At 43.3% G+C, this 20,166-nt stretch overlaps 3 protein-coding genes across 3 annotated transcripts; 1 reads left to right on the forward strand and 2 right to left on the reverse strand.

Annotated features, from left to right (window-relative positions):
* Positions 1–6,421: 6,421 nt before the first annotated feature.
* LOC119341006 (glycine-rich cell wall structural protein 2-like) lies at positions 6,422–7,492 on the forward strand. Its single transcript, XM_037612907.1, has 2 exons — positions 6,422–6,586; positions 6,745–7,492. The coding sequence occupies exons 1-2, from the start codon at positions 6,487–6,489 to the stop codon at positions 7,221–7,223; spliced, it is 579 nt and encodes a 192-aa protein (XP_037468804.1). The 5' UTR covers positions 6,422–6,486; the 3' UTR covers positions 7,224–7,492.
* A 4,165-nt stretch (positions 7,493–11,657) lies between these two features.
* LOC119336099 lies at positions 11,658–12,693 on the reverse strand. The gene is made up of 2 exons (XM_037608125.1): positions 12,536–12,693; positions 11,658–12,452 (listed from the first exon to the last, which is right to left on the reverse strand). The coding sequence occupies exons 1-2, from the start codon at positions 12,663–12,665 to the stop codon at positions 12,256–12,258; spliced, it is 327 nt and encodes a 108-aa protein (XP_037464022.1). The 5' UTR covers positions 12,666–12,693; the 3' UTR covers positions 11,658–12,255.
* Positions 12,694–14,406: 1,713 nt separating this feature from the next.
* Positions 14,407–19,736, reverse strand: LOC119336794 (damage-control phosphatase At2g17340-like). The gene is made up of 12 exons (XM_037608870.1): positions 19,374–19,736; positions 19,228–19,293; positions 17,197–17,263; positions 17,012–17,080; positions 16,759–16,899; positions 16,408–16,536; positions 15,750–15,836; positions 15,304–15,378; positions 15,157–15,234; positions 14,979–15,056; positions 14,839–14,901; positions 14,407–14,703 (listed from the first exon to the last, which is right to left on the reverse strand). The coding sequence occupies exons 1-12, from the start codon at positions 19,541–19,543 to the stop codon at positions 14,629–14,631; spliced, it is 1,098 nt and encodes a 365-aa protein (XP_037464767.1). The 5' UTR covers positions 19,544–19,736; the 3' UTR covers positions 14,407–14,628.
* Positions 19,737–20,166: the final 430 nt, after the last annotated feature.

Genomic DNA, 20,166 nt, shown 5'->3' on the forward strand with positions numbered 1-20,166 from the left:
ATCACGAAGTTCTAGTAACTTGGTGATGGTGACTAGAGAACTCTGTCAATCACCATCTTATCTGGAATATTAACTCCCACTTGATTCAAGCGATTATAGTACCCAGACATTCTGAGCACATGCTCACTAGCTGAGCTATTCTCCTCTATCTTTTCGGCGAAGTACTTGTCAGAGGTCTCATACCTCTCGGCATGGGCATGAGTCTGAAATATCAATTACAGCTCTTGGAACATCTCATATGCTCTATGGTGTTCAAAACGTTTTTAAAGTCCCGGTTCTAAGTCATAAAGCGTTGTGCACTAAACTATCAAGTAGTCATCATATTGAGCTAGCCAAATGTTCATAACGTCTGCATCTGCTCCTGTAGTAGGTCTGTCACCTAGCGGTGCATCAAGGACATAATTCTTCTGTGCAGCAATGAGGATAAACCTCAGATCACGGACCCATTTCGCATCATTTCTACTATCATCTTTCAACTTAGTTTTCTCTAGGAACATATCAAAAAACATAAGGAAGCTACAACGCGAGCTATCGATTTACAACATAATTTGCAAATACTATCAGGACTAAGTTCATGATAAATTAAGTTCAGTTAATCATATTACTTAAGAACTCCCACTTAGATAGACATCCTTCAAGTCATCTAAATGATACGTGATCCAAATCAACTAAACCATGTCCGATCATCACGTGAGATGGAGTAGTCATCAATAGTAAACATCTCTATGTTGATCATATCCACTATATGATTCACATTCGACCTTTTGGTCTCTAGTGTTCCGAGGCCATATCTGTATATGCTAGGCTCGTCAAGTTTAACCCGAGTATTCCGCATGTGCAAAACTGGCTTGCACCCGTTGTATTTGAACGTAGACCTTATCACACCCGATCGACATGTGGTGTCTCAACACGAAGAACTTTCGCAACGGTGCATACTCGGGGAGAACACTTATACCTTGAAATTTTCGTACGGATCATCTTATAATGCTACCACCATACTAAGCAAAATAAGATGCATAAAGATAAACATCACATGCAATCAAAATATGTGACATTATATGGCCATCATCATCTTGTGCTTTTGATCTCCATCATCAAAGCAACATCATGATCTCCATCGTCACCGACTTGACACCTTGATCTCTGTTGTAGCGTCGTGGTCGTCTCGCCAACTATTGCTTCTACGACTATCGCTACCGCTTAGTGATAAAGTAAAGCAATTACATGGCGTTTGTATTTCATACATTAAAGCAAAAACCATAAGACTCCTACCAGTTTTCGATAACTTTTACAAAACATGATCATCTCATACAACAACGTATATCACATCATGTCTTGACCATATCACATCACAACATGCCCTGCACTCTACTTTGTTGTTGCAAGATTTACGTGGCTGCTACGGGCTTCTAGCAAGAACCATACTTACCTACGGCACAAAAACCACAATGTTGATTTATCAAGTTTGTTGTTTTAACCTTCACAAGGACCGGCCGCAGTCAAATTCGATTCAACTAAAGTTGGAGAAACAGACACCCGTCAGCCACCTTTATGCAAAACTAGTTGCATGTATGTCGGTGGAACCGGTCTCATGAACGTGGTCATGTAAGGTTGGTTTGGGCCGCTTCATCCAACAATACCGCGGAATCAAAATAAGATATTGGTGGTAAGCAGTATGATGATCACCGCCCACAACTCTTTGTGTTCTACTCGTGCATATCATCTATGAATAGACCTGGCTCGGATGCAACTGTTGGGAAACGTAGCATGCAATTTTAAAAAAAGTCCTACTCTCACGCAAGATCTATCTAGGAGATGCATAGCAACGAGAGGGGGAGAGTGTGTCCACGTACCCTCGTAGACCGAAAACGGAAGCGTTTGCTCAACACGGTTGACGTAGTCGAACATCTTCCTGTTCCGACCGATCGAGTACCGAATGTATGGCACCTCTGAGTTCTACACACGTTCAATGTGATGACGTCCCTCAAGCTCTTGATCCAGCAGAGGGTTGAAGGAGTAGATGAGTTCCGTCAGCCCGACGGCGTGGTGACGGTGATGGTGATGTGATCCGCGCAGGGCTTCGCCTAAGCACCGCGAGAATATGACCGGAGGCGTAAACTGTGGAGAGGGGCGCCGCACACGGCTAAGAGCAATTATTGTGTCTCATAGCCCCCCTTGTATATAAAGGAGGGAGGGAGAGGAGGCCAGCCTAGGATGCGTCCCAAGTAGGAAGGAGTCCCACTTGGACTCCTAGTTGGATTCGCCCCCTCCTTCTTCCTTCTACCGTAGGGGAAAAGGGGGAAGGAGAGGGAGTAGGAGAAGGAAAGGGGGGTGGCGCCCACTTCCCTAGTCCAATTCGGCCTCCTCCCTTGTGGGGGCGCACCAGCCCCTTGTGGGCTGGTTAGCCTCCCTCCTATGGCCCATATGGCCCATATCTTTCCCCGATGGGTTCCGGTAACCCCTCCGGTATTCCGGTATGTACCCGATACACTCCGGAGCCCTTCTGGTATCCGAATACTACCTTCCAATATATCAATATTTACCTCTCGACCATTTATAGACTCCTCGTCATGTTCGTGATCTCATCCGGGACTCCGAACAACCTTCGGTCACCAAAACACATAACTCATATAATACATATCTTCATTGAACGTTAAGCGGTCAATAACCAATAGTTGAACTTGGATGCTCATATTGGTTCCCACATATTCTACGAAGATCTTTATCGGTCGAACCGCAATGTCAACATATGTTATTCCCTTTGTCATCGGTATGTTACTTGCCCGAGATTCGATCGTCGGTATCTTTATACCTAGTTCAATCTCGTTACCAGCAAGTCTCTTTACTCGTTCTGTAATGCATCTTCCCATAACTAACTCATTAATCACATTGCTTGCAAGGCTTCATATGATGTGCATTACCGAGAGGGCCCAGAGATACCTCTCTGATACTCAGAGTGACAAATCCTAATCTCGATCTATGCCGACCCAACAAACACCTTCAAAGATACCTGTAGAGCATCTTTATAATCATCCAGTTATGTTGTGACTTTTGATAGCAAACAAGGCGTTCCTCAAGTGTCTGGGAGTTGCATAATCTCGTAGTCAGACGAATATATATTTGACATGAAGAAAGCAGTAGCAATAAAACTGAATGATCATTATGCTAAGCTAACGGATGGGTCTTGTCCATCACATCATTCCACTAATGATGTGATCCCGTTCATCAAATGACAACACATGTCCATGGCTAGGAAACTTAACCATCTTTGATCAACGAGCTAGTCAAGTAGAGGCATACTAGGGACACGGTGTTTTGTCTATGTATTCACACATGTATCAAGTTTCCGATTAATACAATTCTAGCATGAATAATAAAAATTTATCATGATATAAGGAAATATAAAATAACAACTTTATTATTGCCTCTAGGGCATATTTCCTTCAGGGCTCACCTCGTGATCATTGGCGGTGGACCGAATCCATGGCAACGACCTTCGGCTCGTCGACGAACTTGTCGATCTCGGTGAAATCTTATGTTTCTCTACACGACATTGTGCCATCTCCTAGCGATTGGCCTCGACCTCCCATTCGTCCTTGATGGACTCGAGGAGAGCGTGGTTCTCATCAGAGAGCTATGGGTCCACCTGAAGTGATGACACGTAGTCCTCACTGGCACGCTCGGCCGCGAGCTGCACACGGGCCATATAGTCCTCTTCGTCCTCATCCGAGGAGTTCAACTCATCCAAAAGTCCAAACTGATGGAGGGAGGTGGGCAATATATTTCAACACTCTCCCTCACGTCTAGGCTAGTTTAGTCCTCAGACGTTGGATCGATGTAGGCCGCAGAATCGTTTTATTTAATACTGCATTGGCAGGGTCTTGAACCCAAGACCTTTTGGCTCGGATACCATATTGAACTGATGCGCCAACCAAGTTACTTAAAAGTACGAACTATGGGAGAGGGCCAGACATCATACTCCAACAGACCCTAAAGAGAGCATAGTCGTCTAATTTTAAAAATTATTGAGATCAGTTTCATTGAACTAATGAAAAGGTTAAAATATGTAGTTATGAAAAAGATGAATTAATTAACTAACTAAATTAGTTCATTAGAGTACCAAAAGAAAAGAGTATAAGCATTTTCACGTTAAAGCTATGGGCGCCACTTTAGTGTGTACGTGTAAGCATATATTTTTATATAAGGACATCTTCAAGGCGACTCTTAAAACAGACATGATATTTGTTTGTGGACGCATCCACGGATAACAAGAGCCGGCTATCCAAACCCTAGACATCAAACGTCCTGACACATTTCAAAAGAAATTGGAACGAATCGGGCAAATTTCATGTAAATCGGACGATTTTCATTTAAACATAATCGAATTCATAACATTTTTGACATATTTCAACTAAACAAAAGTGGGTGACACTTTTTTTGACATAGTCTAAATTTTTGCCGGCCATGGTGGTGGCCGTGTCCCATGTCCTGTCTTTCCCAAGTTCGGCGAGCTCGGCGACCATGAGCCCTGGGAAGTGAAGCTGTGAGAGGGAAAGAATAAGATGTGAGGGCACAACCCACATGCGACACCAAGCGTTCAAACGTCCCATGTCATACTCTTAGTCGGCGGAGTTCGTCGTGTCTTCAACGCCGGTTGTGGACAGACCAAGCTCATGGTCGTTGCGATGGGAAGCGAACCACATGGGTGGCACGTCCCACACGGAGCTTGCGATATCCATGGTCGTCTACGCCTCCTCTTCGTCTACCTCGGCACCGATATCCGAGAATAGGGTATCTCTCTTTTCCCACAGGATACACAACCACCATTGATCACAACGGGCGTCACAAGAGTCACGCATGGACTGGTATAGCGCCCACTGCTCATCAAGGAAGCCCGAATCCTTTGTGACCGTGGCCATGACGACATCGTCATTTGCCTGTTCGCCGACGATTTGCCCCTCCATGAGCCGGTGCTCGTCAAGGAGCAAGAGGTTGTAGCGTTGGTCCTCCTGCACATGTCGGAATGCCGACACAGACGGAGCCGACTGCTTTTCCACCATGATGGTGTTAAAGTGCATCTGCACGGACGACAGCACCGGCTCGTCGTCGGATGCCTCCTCCGTCGTCTCGTCACTGACCTCCGGCGCGCTCACCAGCAAGCCAGCCTCAGTCTGTCACGCACGATGGACCTTCCAGTCGGTCGCAATGCCGGCCAACTCCTACTTCTACTTTGTCGAGAGGCTCTCCCACATCGCTCAAGAGCTCACGATCATGGCGGACGTGTTGTGCGTGGTGCGGGTGGTGCCGGGCGAGGAGGGGGTATCGTCCAGGCCAAGCGGTGGGCTATATAAATGCGGGTGTCAGAGTGGGTTTCTCGGCCACCACACATGTTTAATGTCGGTGGGCGGACGGGTGGGAGCCGGTTTGAATGCTCCGCCGAGAGGCTCTCCCGCATCGCTCCAGTCATGTCCCGTCACGCATCTCTATATCAGAACATGCACGGAGACCGGGCGTCCCTCTTGGCCCGCATGCCGCTACAATGCCGGCTCCAGTGAAAGGTCGTGTCCGCTCCGAGCCGACATTAATGTGAAGCTGGCATTCTGAGTTGTGCTGACCGGCATGAATGTGCAGCAACTGGTTCGTACGGGAGAGTGAGCGGGCGCGGGCTCGGTTTCTAGGCGGGCTTGGGGTGTCAGACGCGTATGTGCCATCGATTTGGACGTCTCCAAAGCCCCTTGGTTTGCATCTGGCTTTTAGAATTTCGAATATCCTGACTGATCTACAGACTAATAGGATACCACGTTTAATGACACACTGCGTCCCGACAGTTACGTCCGGACATATGCGAGTGTTTTAAGAGTCCGCAATGTAGGTGCCTTTACACTGTATGTTAGCATGATGAGTCGAATTAATAACCAGGATATAATCGATCAATGAATCCGATAATAATAATTAATACCCCCTCCATTCCAAAATAGATGAAGTACAAAGTTGGGTCATCTATTTTAAAATGGGGGGAGTAGTGCACAAAAGTGGATAATGTCTACTTTGTTAGCACGAAATTGCGGTAAGGACGACAGTTGCCGGCCGACCTTTGGACGATTGGTGGATCGAACGGCGTTATTCAATTTTGGTCTACCCATGGATGGCTTGATGCGTTGATCGTCTGAAAATCGTCCACAAAGCGTCGGCTGTGTAGCAGTTTACACATCGTTCTTGTTAGCAAGTGGTTCTACACTCTGGGGGTAGCTAATCAAATGTGACAACGAGATATACCAAAGCCCGGTCCCGGTTTGATCATATCCTAGCTAACAGCCAACCATACCGGTGCATGGAGTTATCGAAGGTTGAAACTTTTAAAATTGGAGGTAGGCATAGGCGTGCATGCATACATGTCTTGCCTCTTCTATAAGTACGGTAATTCTAGCAGCGATATCATCTCATCCCAAACTAGCTATTATAACCGGATCAAACTGATCATCGCCAATGGCGGTCAAGTCTCTAGTTCTTCTTGGTGTCGTACTAGCCTCGCTCCTGCTTCTCTCCGAGGATGTAGCGGCTGCCAGAGAGCTTACAGATGTTAAAGGTTTGTAAAACATGTTCTCTCTTATACGTATTTACTAACACAGTAGACTACACAACTCATACTTCATCCTATATATGCACGGCTACCTGTCTACCTCAAGCAATGTTCACCACTTGCCTACCTCAAGCAATGTTCATTAAGGAATTTTGTTCATGCAGAGTCCAAGGAGAAGAATGTGAAACCTGCAGGAGGGTCGGGCCTGCCTAAGGAAGAGAAATGGGGAGGTGGAAACAATCATGATGGAGGATACGGAAACGGTGGAGGGTATGGAAGCGGTGGTGGATACGGTAACGGTGGGGGATATGTAAATAGTGGTGAAGGTTATGGAAACGGTGGATACGGGAACAATGGTGGAGGTTATGGCAATGGAGGTTATGGAAACAATGTTGGTGGGTATGGTGGAGGATACGGCAATTCTGGGCACGTTAGCGGTTATGGGTGTGGTTACAGTGGTGGAGGCTATGGACCTGGATATGGTGGCGGGTATGGCAATGGCGGTGGAAATGGTAGATTTGGCAGCGGCTTTGGTGGGGGATATGGTGGTGGCGGTGGATATGGTGGAGGTGGAGGATACGGTGGTGGTGGCGGGTATGGTGGAGGTTACGGTGGCGGATCTGGTGGCGGTGGCTATCCCTGATATGGATATGTGCATGAGCCAAGAGGTTGCAATGGTTGGGACTATGAAAACAACAACTAGATATGTGTTTGTGTTTTAACTAAGCATCTTTGTTGAAATGTGATGTGGTTAAATAAAAAATGTTCCTTATACTCGCGTTATAGGAGCAAGGTCTGTAAGGTTGAGAAGTCGGGCAAACAAGCCAACCTTGTGTTGTTTCTTATCGTATGTATGAAAGAGAAGATATCTTTTAAATTCTAAGTGGTCTTTGATTAGTGATTTTTTTAGAACACGAGGAGATCTATGTGCCTATATATTATACTCCCTCCATTTTATAATGCAGTGCGCTCATGTTTTTGGAGATTCAACTTTGATCATAAATTAGACCGATAATACATAAATCATTTTATTGAAAAATTATACCTTTAAAAACATTTTTTGAATACAAATTCAAAGGTCACCCATGTTGGTTAAATTTATAGTCAAAGTTAAATCTCAAAAAGCGTGGACGCATTATATTATGGAATGGAGTAATAAAAAGCATCTACGATTTAGATGAGTAGCCCCGTGACGCCAACAAGGGTGGCAGCCCGAGCGGTCTACAACATGGGACTTATGGTACTACTCTTCTTAAACTATTGTTTTCTACCGTCCGCCACTCATGGCAATGATCAATTACTCTATCAACTACCGCCGAAGGGGGCAAGGAGGTGTGCTTGAAGACATGCAGGCTCCTCTCAAGCCAAATGCATCGTAGCAAGGAAATCACCACCGAGTAGACGCCCTTGCGAAACTATGGCGGGATGGACAGTTGCCAAGAGGTCCACCATTGAAGGATAGAATCATTCACCGTTAGGGCAAGATGGCCGAGAGCCCGAGAACGATCCAAGGAAGTACACAATTTGACAAGTAAAAACAATGAAAGCACAATCATCTTCGGTCAAAAGCATCCAAATCGGTCTTCAACCGAGCCATTGTTTCAAACGTGTTGACTTGAAATTTTCTAACATATTTATCATCTTTTAAGAACAACATGATATCCTCAGCATATCTACATATGACAACACCACTAGGATTTAGGAATGATATAGGAGTTGACATAAAGAAAAGGAATGACGAGAGGCGCAACATGAATACATGACACGGTAGTTTGGCAGGCAAAACGATTTTCTGACCTGCGTATCTAATCCATTGAACCGACCTAAACCATAATCTCCCCATCAAACTCAACCAAAACCATAATAATGACTTCTTTTTAATATCAAGGACCAGTGACTACACATCAAGAGTCCTTCGCGCATGCATGCTCATGTTCTGCCGCGGGTGTACAAGCACAGAGGCCTAGGTAGATGAAGAAGGCAAAGAATAGATGCCCAACCATCGTGACTGAATTCTCCAATTGTAAATCACCCACTACAATCGATAACTCGTCCTAAAAATGCGCTCACGCACACCCTATCCCTATGAGCACATCCGATAGACTGGGCCGGCATAGCATCTGGGAACGTCTTCTCCCACTGAATAAACATCGCCGAAAGCCTGAAATAAATTCTGAAATAATACGAGCACTAATGTAAGTCTAGGACTTGAACTCTGATGGACTGAGGATACCACTGTCTTCTTAACCATCCAACCACAGGTTGGTTCGCAATTTGTCAAGCAGATTTTGTTGAAATTCTTGCTTCAATACAAACGTAGTATTTAAATAGATTGAACCACTATTACCCAATGAGACATGAGGTCAGTTTTTTCTTTTGAGTTCTTGAGGCTAGTTGTTACTAGACCATTGGGTTGGCTCAAGTTCCTCAACAGAGCAAAGGGGCTAATGAGGAAGGGGCTTACATGAGACCTTCGGTTGACACCCGTTGGCATCCACTGGGGGAGACTCAAAATCAGCTTGCAAAGGTCACACATCTTCTTTGGTGGTGACAAATGGCACACTGCATGTATGACACATGTCATAATTAGGGAGTTTTCATGAGATTTCTCACATGCAAGATAGGCACGGATTGAATTTTTTTTTCATAGATTCATTTTCTCATCTTTATCTTTACCTTAATAATAATAAAGAAAATTGGGTTTCTGTCGTCCGTCGTCGTTAGGGATTTTGCATAAAGGCCCCTCCGTTTTCGAAAAATCAACCCGCGGTCCTATTTTAACTGGTCAATCGAAAAAATGTTTCATTCTTACAAAAAGGTCCCTGCATTTGTTATTAATTTACACGCGGTGCTACTTTCAGTGCTAAACAAAGAAAAACACACAGGCACGAGCACGGGCTCTCATCCTCGCGTACGAGTACTGCGCCGCCGCCGCCGCCGCTGCCATGCGCGGCAGCGCGGCCGGTCTTCTTCTCCGACCATCCGCCACCTCCCCATCCGCCTCCAATCTTCTCGGGCGCCACCCCAGACTTCCTTCGTTGCTCACCCCGTGCGTCGCGCAGTGTGGGATGATTCGTCGACCCGCCCTCCACAGTTCCATTGCATCCCCTTCTCCAGCGTTATCTCCAGCCAGTGCTGACTCTAGCCAAGGCCTCCCATCCTCCTCTCCTGCAAGATCGAGTTAACCCGGGAAGGGACAGCAAGACGACACTGTTGGGACTCAGATCCAGGAGAGGCAAGATAAGGATGGCAGCGGCACGGGGGCATAGTGCAGCATGTGTACAGATGGGTTGAGCACTCACTGCATTGGTCCATGATCATGCATGCTGTCTTCATAAAACAGTGCTTGCAAGGTAAGATCAAATATGTGTGCATCAATCTACCTTCAAGTGGAGAGGATTGATTTTTTCTGCAATTTTTCAAATTGGAAGTAAAAAATCAACTCTGCATGCTTACTCCCGATCTTACCTTCAACACCTGATTAACAAAATACGAGTCTCCGATGTGGGAAATTTCATCTGAATCTTGACAAAAAACGAACTCAAAATGATTAGGAGGGACTATCTATGCATTACGAGTGTATTAGGAAGGGAATCTGTGCCATACAAGTTAGTGCCAATGGGAAGGTGATCTCTAAGGAAAAAGTAGCTCACTTATCATCGACAGAAGAAACTGAAAATTAGTTCACAAATAAGTGATGGATGGGTCTCAATTATCTTCAGGAGGCCATCATGTTGACAAGAAAGTTGTTGCTCACCCTATTTTTACAACCAGAAAAATGAAATTCTACAAGAAAGTAAATGTAGGAATTTTTAGGGTGCATCTATACAGCAAATATGTGTGTAACAACAGTTTGATTTGGAAGTTAGAAGCAATGAAAGTTGTAAAACCAAAGCAGCATTGGTTAGGGTTCTTAAGAGCCTAGCCTTTTCCTACATAAAAGTATGATCTGAACTAAAGAAATCTGTTTAGTTTGTGGGTTGGAAATACCACATATAAGCTTGGTCCATGTGAATTGGCACACTGTTTCGAACAAAATGAAACTTAGCAGTACAGTTTGGTAGTTAATCTACTCCTTACCTCAACATTCTGATAATTTGTAATAATGATATTGGCATTGGTCATGCAAGATCACTTGGAAATTGGTGGCTTGGTTCTGTTGTACTTCACAATTTGTGCCACTTCTGTTTATTTTATAGTTTTTTATTTACTGAAGATTTGCAAAACGAAAGTAACATAACTGAATTTCTATTTGTGTCGTTTACAGCAGAAACATAGTCTGATATGACAACTTCTGAATCAAAGACCTAGAAGGAAACAATTGACTTAAGGAGTTGGAATGAGTTGATCACATTTGCATGTCTTTGCAACAGGGGTAGTATACATTGTTTGAACCCAATATCCTGTGTTAGATAGCAAAACTCATTTCCTATTACTTACCTTGGAACATAATGGCAGCCCTTACACAAAAGTAAGTTGGGGGCACATACGGTGCACTAGCCACATGAGTTATACTGATGCACCATATGCCCCAAGAACAGGAGTAACACTGTGTCTCAAGCTAACTACTTTTAATACGATTCCCTCTCTTATCATGCATCCATTGATTCGTGCAACATTTTTATCGGATGCATGCAGGAATCGGATTTTGTAGACTATGGTAAAGTGTGTTTTATCGGGTTAGTGTATCTTACACATTAAACACTATTTCCCGACAGTAAGCATTCAAGCTCTCTTTCATATGTTTCTTCACCCTACTGTGGCTGCATAATAGCCTTTTCATACAGGAACACATTGAAAAAGATACTGAACATTGTTCCTAACCAGTGGAAAAAATTATTGTGCCTATTTCATCTCACATGTCTGCCTTACATCTATATGTGTGTATTCTGTGTTCCTTTTCTGTAGTGATCTTAATCCCTTTTGTTTCCATCCAGAATTGTTACATTTTAGTTTATCCTGCCATTTTGCTAGCTAGGGACACAAAAATCTTTGATGGAGCAAGTCATATGGAAAATATATAATTTTGTTGTTGTTGTTAGGTGGCGATCATTCACTGGATTGTTTCTTACTGATAATGACATGCTAATTCATCTTATATTTCTGTTTCAAGTAACTACATCTACATACTAGCATACATGTTATTTAAAAACAAGGGGTTTGCCAAGATACATCAGATATCTGAGTAATTTTATCTACTCTACTTAGTCTTTTGATTAAAACATGAATATTTTCCTCATAAACATATTTTTTCATAGTCACCAGACACAATGAAGAAACTTCAACTCGATGAAAAATGCAAGAAAGAGAAGGATAGGAACTCATCTGTGTAACATATGGTCACATTCATCATGTGGATAAGCCAGTTGAAGCCGCAACTCATGTTCTTGCTTTTCAGCATTTAAAGTTGGGCCTCTTGTGTGTCGTTAAGACCCAGGTTGTGACTAGGGTGTAAAAATGCAGAATTTCTTCTATTGGTTTACTGAAAGCCTCCCGATGCTCCGCCGTACAACACTCAATGTACATGATTACTACTGAATCGGCAGCAATAGCAGCAGCAGATAATAATAATGCTAGGAGTATTGTGCACTACAGCAGATCAATCGTCAACAAAGATCAGAACACAGTTTCAGGGCAATGATAATTGCAGCATGCTAAGCATATACTGTATTAAATTACAATATGAGTGTAATTTGCCCCTTCACCTTGTGGCCTTCAGCAGCCAGGTTCTCCTCTACTGAATGTGCCTCTGGTGAGATAGTAATACTCTCCTGTGCCTGCACACCTTCAGCTCCATAGCTCCCACCAATTGCAGCTGTTGTGTAGTAGTCTGATGCCATTATCCTGTCCAGCTTAACCCTCACCGCACCATCTACAGCCAAAAGCCACATGTGTCAGTCAACAATCATTTCCAATCAAACAAGATAACATATCTACTATATCAATAACACTCACAAGTAAAAGAGGAGCCAGGGTGGATCGGCTCACCGGCACGGGCGAGCCATAAGCGGGCATGCTGGCCGCGGGCATGGAGCGCGTCGCGGTGGGACACGCTCACTGCGGAAGTAGGGAGAGCGGCGCGCATGGAGGTGCTTGAGCTTGCCGATGATGGCGGTGAAGCTGGGCTTGGAGCTGCTGGGCTTGGAGCGCATCACCTCCTTCTGCTCCTGGTTAAGCCTCTGGCCGACGCGGCCGCCTCATCATCTACATGATGTGGTTCTTCTTCTTGTGCACATACCGCAAGAGGTCACGGCCATGGCGACTGTGCGCCGCCAAGGTCGACGACCACAGCCAGGGCAGCATGGGACCAAAGCCAGGATGTGGCGGTCGGGGCAGTGCACGACGCCGGGGAGACCATGCTGAGGCGTGGGTCGGTGGGAGTGTTGAATCCACTTGGTAGAGGAGGTAGTGTGGGCTGGTATGTGCATGAGGGGTGCTGGAAAGCGACGGTTCTCACCGTCGGCGGCTGGAATCGACCGGCGGCCGTGAGGTGGAGAAGGGGGTCGAGGACAGCTTCAGTGAGAGAGTTCGGGAGGGGGGAGAAAACGGGACAGATGGAGGAGAGAACACAGAGACACAGGGGGCCGCCCGACGCGTGGCACCGTGAGCTGGCAGGGCCGGCTGGGCCGACCGGCCCCAATAAGGTAGAAAAAGAGCCTGTTTATTACTCCATGCTACTTTATCTATATTCTTTTACCCCTCAAAAAAATCTATATCTTGTTTTTGCCAAAATACTTGACTTTATCTATATCTATTATATTGTATACTTACTAATAATACAATGTTCACTTAGAGGTGGATAGCAAGGCTGTGGCGATGATGCTCAAAGGTTGGCAGGGTTAGAAAATCCAGAAAATAATGTGGCTAACATAGCACGAGAAGTTCAGGACCCATCGAATTGTATTCTCGAAATTGTATCAGACAAGTTTCCTAATGCTTTTTTTTTTAAGAAATGAAGTGGCTTATTGATCCTAAAAATGAAGTGCATCTCTGAGGAAGCCGCTGATCGATCGGGCTCTACTCCTTAGCATGTCCAATTAGCCGCAGGTCGTGTCCTGAAATGCTGAGGTACATTTAAATACATACTGCTTTCGGCGCTCGACAAAACCATTGTTGTTGAAATTCCAATACAAGGCCTGCTTCCTGCTGCGCAGGGGATTTTGCTATGTCCATGTTGAGTTGTCGGTGAAGCTAAGAATGTCAATGAAAAAAATAAATAGACTTTGTTTTAAACAAGAAATGTGGGGAGCCAAAACACTATTTTAGTACAATATTTTCAATATAAAAAATATTCAAATAGATCACTTTCGTTGAATGTGAATGTTCATCCACATGAAGAAGCCCAAAAATATAATAGTTGCTGCGAAGTTATGCTATCTCTCTCCGAATTTAGTGAGCGGTATTGGCTAAACTTTATCAAGTTCCTAATTTCTTTTAAGAATGAGTTCCTAAAAAAAATCATAGAAAAAAATATGTTGATGTAGGTAAAGAAATATATTCTATAAGATTAGCATGTCCTATTTCAATAATTTGGGATCTTGAAAAAAAATGACTAAAATTTGCATGAACAATGAATGTATTTTTGCACATATTATTTTAAATAAACTTGAAAATAAACTATTTTTCCCCGTTGCAACGCACGGGCATTTGTGCTAGTAATGTTTATAGGGAACAAAAAACCAAAAGAAACCGGAAAACCGATAAAAGAATCAAAAGTGGATGGTGTAGTACCTACGAAATCTACACAAATAGGCCCGCTCTGCCGCTCGCCCTGTGCGAAGCGCCCGCAGTTTGCCGCAATATGTGGCAAATAGGGAATTCCAACCTGCACCTCAATTTACTCTTATATTATTAACCTGGAGCGTAGAAAGGGGTGTCTTGACACATCTGCAATAAAAATTGTCCTTCCTCACAGTACAACAAGCGAATTGTAATTTCTTCCACTTGCTATCATCGTGGACGCATACATTCAGTGTACGATTGCATCAGTAATCAATGATTAAAATGAATGCAATATGGCTGGTGCCATGCAGGGGCTTCAGTGTTTTTCAGGCCTCGTTGAACTTGAAGACACAATCATAAAGCCTTCCACCCAAAAACTGCGCCACTTCAGGATGCTTGACCTGGAACAGAGCAATAGAGCAGTAGTTTGTGAACTTCAGTAACCAGTTTGTGTTAAATGATACAGCCTGCAGCTAATCTGGATAATCTTTGATATAAATAAATTACATAATCATAATGGACAAAAAACAACGCACCATTCCAATCTTGATCGAGTCACATCTCATTTGTGCGTATAGGTTGGTTTCGATTCCTCTTCCCTGTAAATGACACAGGTAGGATGCAATTAGTGATGGCCTTCAAACAAAAAGATGTGCCAACTTGTGAATGCACTTACCATGCCTTCTAGGATGACCAAGTCAGCATCACTTGCCATATAGGCTAGTTCCGGTGCGACGCTAGACAAATCTATTACCTGAGAGGAGGTGGGTTGTCTATTTAAGCATCTGAGACATTCAATAGAACTTACGAAGCCACCATAGTGGATGGCAGAGTCAGGTTCAAAATATTCTTACTGGCAGATCGTTCCCGGAGTTGGCAACAATGAGGTCAGATACATCCACACCAGCAAGCTTTCCATTTTCGTCCTTGAGCTGAAAACAATTGAAGAACATGAGTCACATTGTTGTATCATAAATGATATATGATTTTTTTCTAGTTACCTTGTTTACAATCTCAACTAACTCTAGGTAAGTGATATCGTTGATGGAAGGCATGTCATTGGCGGCAAGTATCACCTGCACCAACCAAAGAAAGATAACTATTGATATTCTTTACTCTTTACTAAAAAAGAAAGAAAAGTAATCATAAATCATAGACAATTAATTCATAGATCACAGTGATTCCAAGTTGTACATGTACAACAACACAAGCGCTCACATAAGCACGAACACACTTTGAGCTTAATTAAGAAGTCATGGATAGACATAGACTTCAATGTGAACCATTTTCCATAGATAATTTCTTGCATTCAGTTACTTAAAAGCTGAATAGGAGTGATACGTTACTACCGGAAACAAACTCATGTCGAAATGACAAAGTAAACCCTTGTCCATGCTCTCCAGTAGTTCCGAACGAATAAGAGCAATATGAAAAGATTAAGACAAACCTTAGTGCCACGTCGGAGCAACTCCCTCGCAAATGGTAATATGCCCAATATGATATCAGCACCAGAATTATCAACAAAAATAACTGCCTACAGCATATGATAGAAGATTGATTCAGCTAGGTACAAACTTAAGGTTGGTTGTACAGTATCAACATTGTAAACATATATTCAGCTGGAAGAAAATGCCACTAAGTAAACATAGTTTATATCCAACTGCCCAGTAATGATTTCACCCGTAATTGATGCATGGATGGTCCAGAACTGTTACTAGGCCAACAGTAACAACCACTGATATATAAGTCAAATCCACCAACAAAGCTACGAGGAGATACAGGAAGGAATACACTAAATATCACTGAGCGAGTTATTGATTTCTAACAATGTATATAATACATATCAAAACAATTTATAAATGGGTTATTAACAAATAAGAACAATAATTATTGGAGATAGACATGGAATCGGAATACTAATGATATTAGCATTTTTTTTCCAAAATGTAAAACCGTAGAACTCCAGATATACACTAAAATTACATATAAAACAGTACATTGCCACATATGCAAACTAAAACAGTCTCTTGCCAAAGGATGGATAGCAGGCTCTGTCTGGCATTTTGTGCAGTTTCAACAAGAATACAGTAAAACAATAAATTTACCTTTTCCCAAGATTTCTTGGTCCATTTGCTTTTAAATGCATCTAGGTCATCAATAACCCAAGGTCGAGATAAAAGATTCTGGCAACTCGCCAAGAAGGACATGCCATCTTTAGCAAAAACTTCTGCAAGCTTCAAATTTTGCAATAAAAAGAATATTTTGTCAACAACAAACAGATATCTCAGAAGGATTCACAAAGAACTAACAAAAATTGATTTCATCACTTTCGTGACTTCAGGTTGAATGGTCTTTCACATTAAGCCGGTGATGTTTCAAAGCAACCTAAGGTAAGCCCTTCGAAGCTCCATGGGAGTAAAAGATCATAAAACATTAATGCAATTGAGACTACATACCTGTGCAGACCCTAAGTCAAATATGTTTCCTGCTAAGATTCCACGGATCAAGTTCTCTGCTCGTTTCTCACCATCTTCTATTTCATCATTCCGCTGAACAACTCCCTCAAACAGTGACATAGCCTTAGCGTTCTCCTCATCCTACTCATAAAGAATCAAAATAATCAAAGGAGCAGAAACAGTTACGACCACAAATTATCACAACAATGAACAACAAAATTATGCCAGGTAGGAAAACCTTGTTACAATTTACCTTGACCTTCTTGAAGATGTCATGAAACCCCAATTCTCTAAGGATTAGCTCACGAAGTCTACAAAGAAGCTTGAGATCCATTGCAAGAGTTAGAAGTAGTTGAAATTTTTCTTTCATGATCCAATGAAAAACTCATTCTTTGTTGTTGTTGTTGTTGTTGTTATCCAATGAAAAACTCATCTTACTATGCAATCAGGAGGTCCTCCATGGCTCTCTGGGTTCTTCTTCAACTCCTCAAGCATATCAGTGTACCTTCACCACACAACAAGATGCATGACAAAATGTAAGAATGCATCTAGAAGGCTTCATATATGAATGGAGTAAAATTGTGATACTACTTGAGTAATTGTTGACGCACATCATGTCAGCGCTTAACCCCAGAGAAGCAACCATGTGCACGCAATGCACTTTTTTTTTAATAAAGCAATGCAAATGTTGACTAGTGTAAATTAAGCCACACATACATGTAATATGTCGCAATGAAAGCATTGAACCTAAGACTAAAGCACCTTAACATATAAAAATAACAACATGGTTTGGTGTGATTTGCAGATCTATTTTCGCAGCCAAAAATCATTTGGCAAATATCTGCTCATGAAACCCATTAATAAACGAGAGAAATCATCATCTGAACCATGAAAGTGAATCCCACGAATCATTTCTGGAATCGTACAGTTTTTGGTGCTTAGTAGCATACACAATACAATTGTTTTTAAGGCATCCCGTCTTGGACACTTTGGTGGCAAGGCGCCCTGGCAGCGCCTTGCAATTGTGCCTGCCTTAGCTGCTTAGTCGTCCCTTAGGCGTCAGGACGGTGGGTGCTCACCTTAGGTCACCTTACCGCCTTAAAAACAATGCACAATACATCAAAAGGATGAAAGAGCATGATACAATTAAAGACATAGATGATCTCACGCTTCATTTCAAATATTTGGTATAGTAATTCCTAGAATTAACTAGGTCTCAGCATTACCTCACATTGCTAGTTACTGAGATCATTCTGCATGGATAACTGCAACATGTTAATGCTAGCACTGCTAATAAGTTGTTTGTGGGGGTAAATCCAGGAATACTAAGTGCAAACCTAGTCTGTCAAATTTATCACTAGTTTAGACTGCCAGTTGGTGAACCAAAGCTGAGTGCCTACACATGCTTGATATCAACTTAGCATTAGCGGATTATCCTTCTCACATCCGTACTCTTTTGACCAAAGCCTTCCAATCAAGTGATTGTCAAAGATATAGGCTCTTGACCCTTTCTTCGTAAAATAGAATATCCCAAAATACTCTGAGGTGAAATGGCATTGGTTTATGTGCACAAGGAGAACTGTGAGGCATACGAATCACCAAGAGGTAACATCCAGCTGTTCAACTTTATGGCTTTCAACTTAAAGATAATTGATCTAATAAATATTACAAACATAAACTAACTTGGCCAGCTACTTCCACATGGCACCCATATCATAATATCAGCGAAGGCGGCCCTTCCAAGCTTTGAAGCTGTACCGCCCAAGAAATTTAGCGAGAGAGTTAACTTTTAGATAAGGTGCTGCGTCTTTGCTTGTTACTGTTCAAAACGCCACACCAAATTTCTTAATATTCACAATAACAGAAATTGTTTTTGGTGCAAGCTAACAATTGGGATTGAAATATCTCTATCAGGATTAGGACACTTGTCTTGCAAACAGTTACCAGTTCATGAACACAACAGAAGTTAGTTTTTTCATTTGATACCTCCTCCCAATGATCAGCCCTCGCAAAGCTCCGCCTGCCTAGTTCAAGTGAGTTGTTTCGATTTTTATTTTATTTTTTGGTTCAACAATTGATAATGAAGTCTGCCAGTGTCAAGTACATCAGGTGAATCTTGTGGTGGCTGACAACAGAACTGGCAGAAACTTTTAACCGTTGCCATCAGTAATTGGTTTGTCAGAGCAGGTGCAAACCAAAATTGCCTGACACAAGAATTACTGTCTGCAAGTACCAACGGAATTTAGCGATTGTGTAGTATGTATCCACCTGCAAATTAATCATAGCCTTTTTTTCAGGAGCAGATATTTGATAGCCCATACTACCTCTGCAAAGAAACCGACCTCTTGCCAAAAGTTGCTAAGAAATTGATATCTAATGAATCTGACACTAACTTGTCTTTACCACCACCACTTGAGTTATAACGAAGCAACATGATCAATCAGATACTGGTCACTGATACATACGTACCTCTGAGCAAACTTCTCGGCCTTGGCGGGGGCATCCGGCACCGTGGGGTCATTCTCCGCCCGCTGCCTGGAAAAGGGTCGGAGGACGAGCTGAAGTGAGAATCAGTGGAGCGCTACGGGAGTTCAAATTCCGGGTCGGCACTGTACCTGAAGGATGGCACGGATTTCAGGAAGAGGTCGATCCACTGGATCTCGACGGGGGTGGCCTTGTGGGGGTTGTCGGAGGGGAAGCGGTAGGGTATGGTGCAGGCACGGTACGTGCTCTCCACTGGCGCCTGCAGCAGCGGGAACGGCACCGAAGGCGACGAGCTCTCCATGCTCCTCCGCCGCCGCTGCTGCGGTGCGTACGGCGGTTGGGGGTTTGTGCGGATCCGGAGGCGGTTAGCTCGGCCGCGCCGTGAGATCTGGTTGCGCCGTACGCACCGCACCGGCCGGGAAGATGAAGGAAGCGAAGTGCCGCTTGGCAACTGGAGAGAGTCGCTACAGATGCTCTCTTTTTTTCGCACATTCGCCACAGATGCTCTTGCCTGCTGATGTAGATAGGCCCGCAATGTGCCGTACTTTGGGCTATGTACGCTTCATATGAGCCAGCCCAACTTCTGCTGGCAGGCTGAGGGACGGTGTCTCATCGCACGAAGGGATAAGAAGAGTTAGGAAGTTGTTTTTCCCTCAAAAAAAAAGTTAGGAAGTTGTTCAGCTAAAAAAAAAGTTAGAGGAAGTCGTCTTTCGAAGCAAGTAGTGAAGGACATCCATGCTGGAACACAAGGGGCGTATGGGAACATCATTAGTGAGATCAAGCATAGAGCTTCAAATGTTAATTGTAATTTCATTTTGAAGGCAGAGCATCTAATGGTGATGACGGCAGATTAGCCAAGTTTTCTCATTCTCTTGATCAGGGACGACACATCTGGTTGATCCAACCCTACGATCCTTTTTGTAT

The sequence above is a fragment of the Triticum dicoccoides genome, chromosome 7B (genome assembly GCF_002162155.2).
Source record: "Triticum dicoccoides isolate Atlit2015 ecotype Zavitan chromosome 7B, WEW_v2.0, whole genome shotgun sequence".
Lineage (NCBI taxonomy): Eukaryota > Viridiplantae > Streptophyta > Magnoliopsida > Poales > Poaceae > Triticum > Triticum dicoccoides.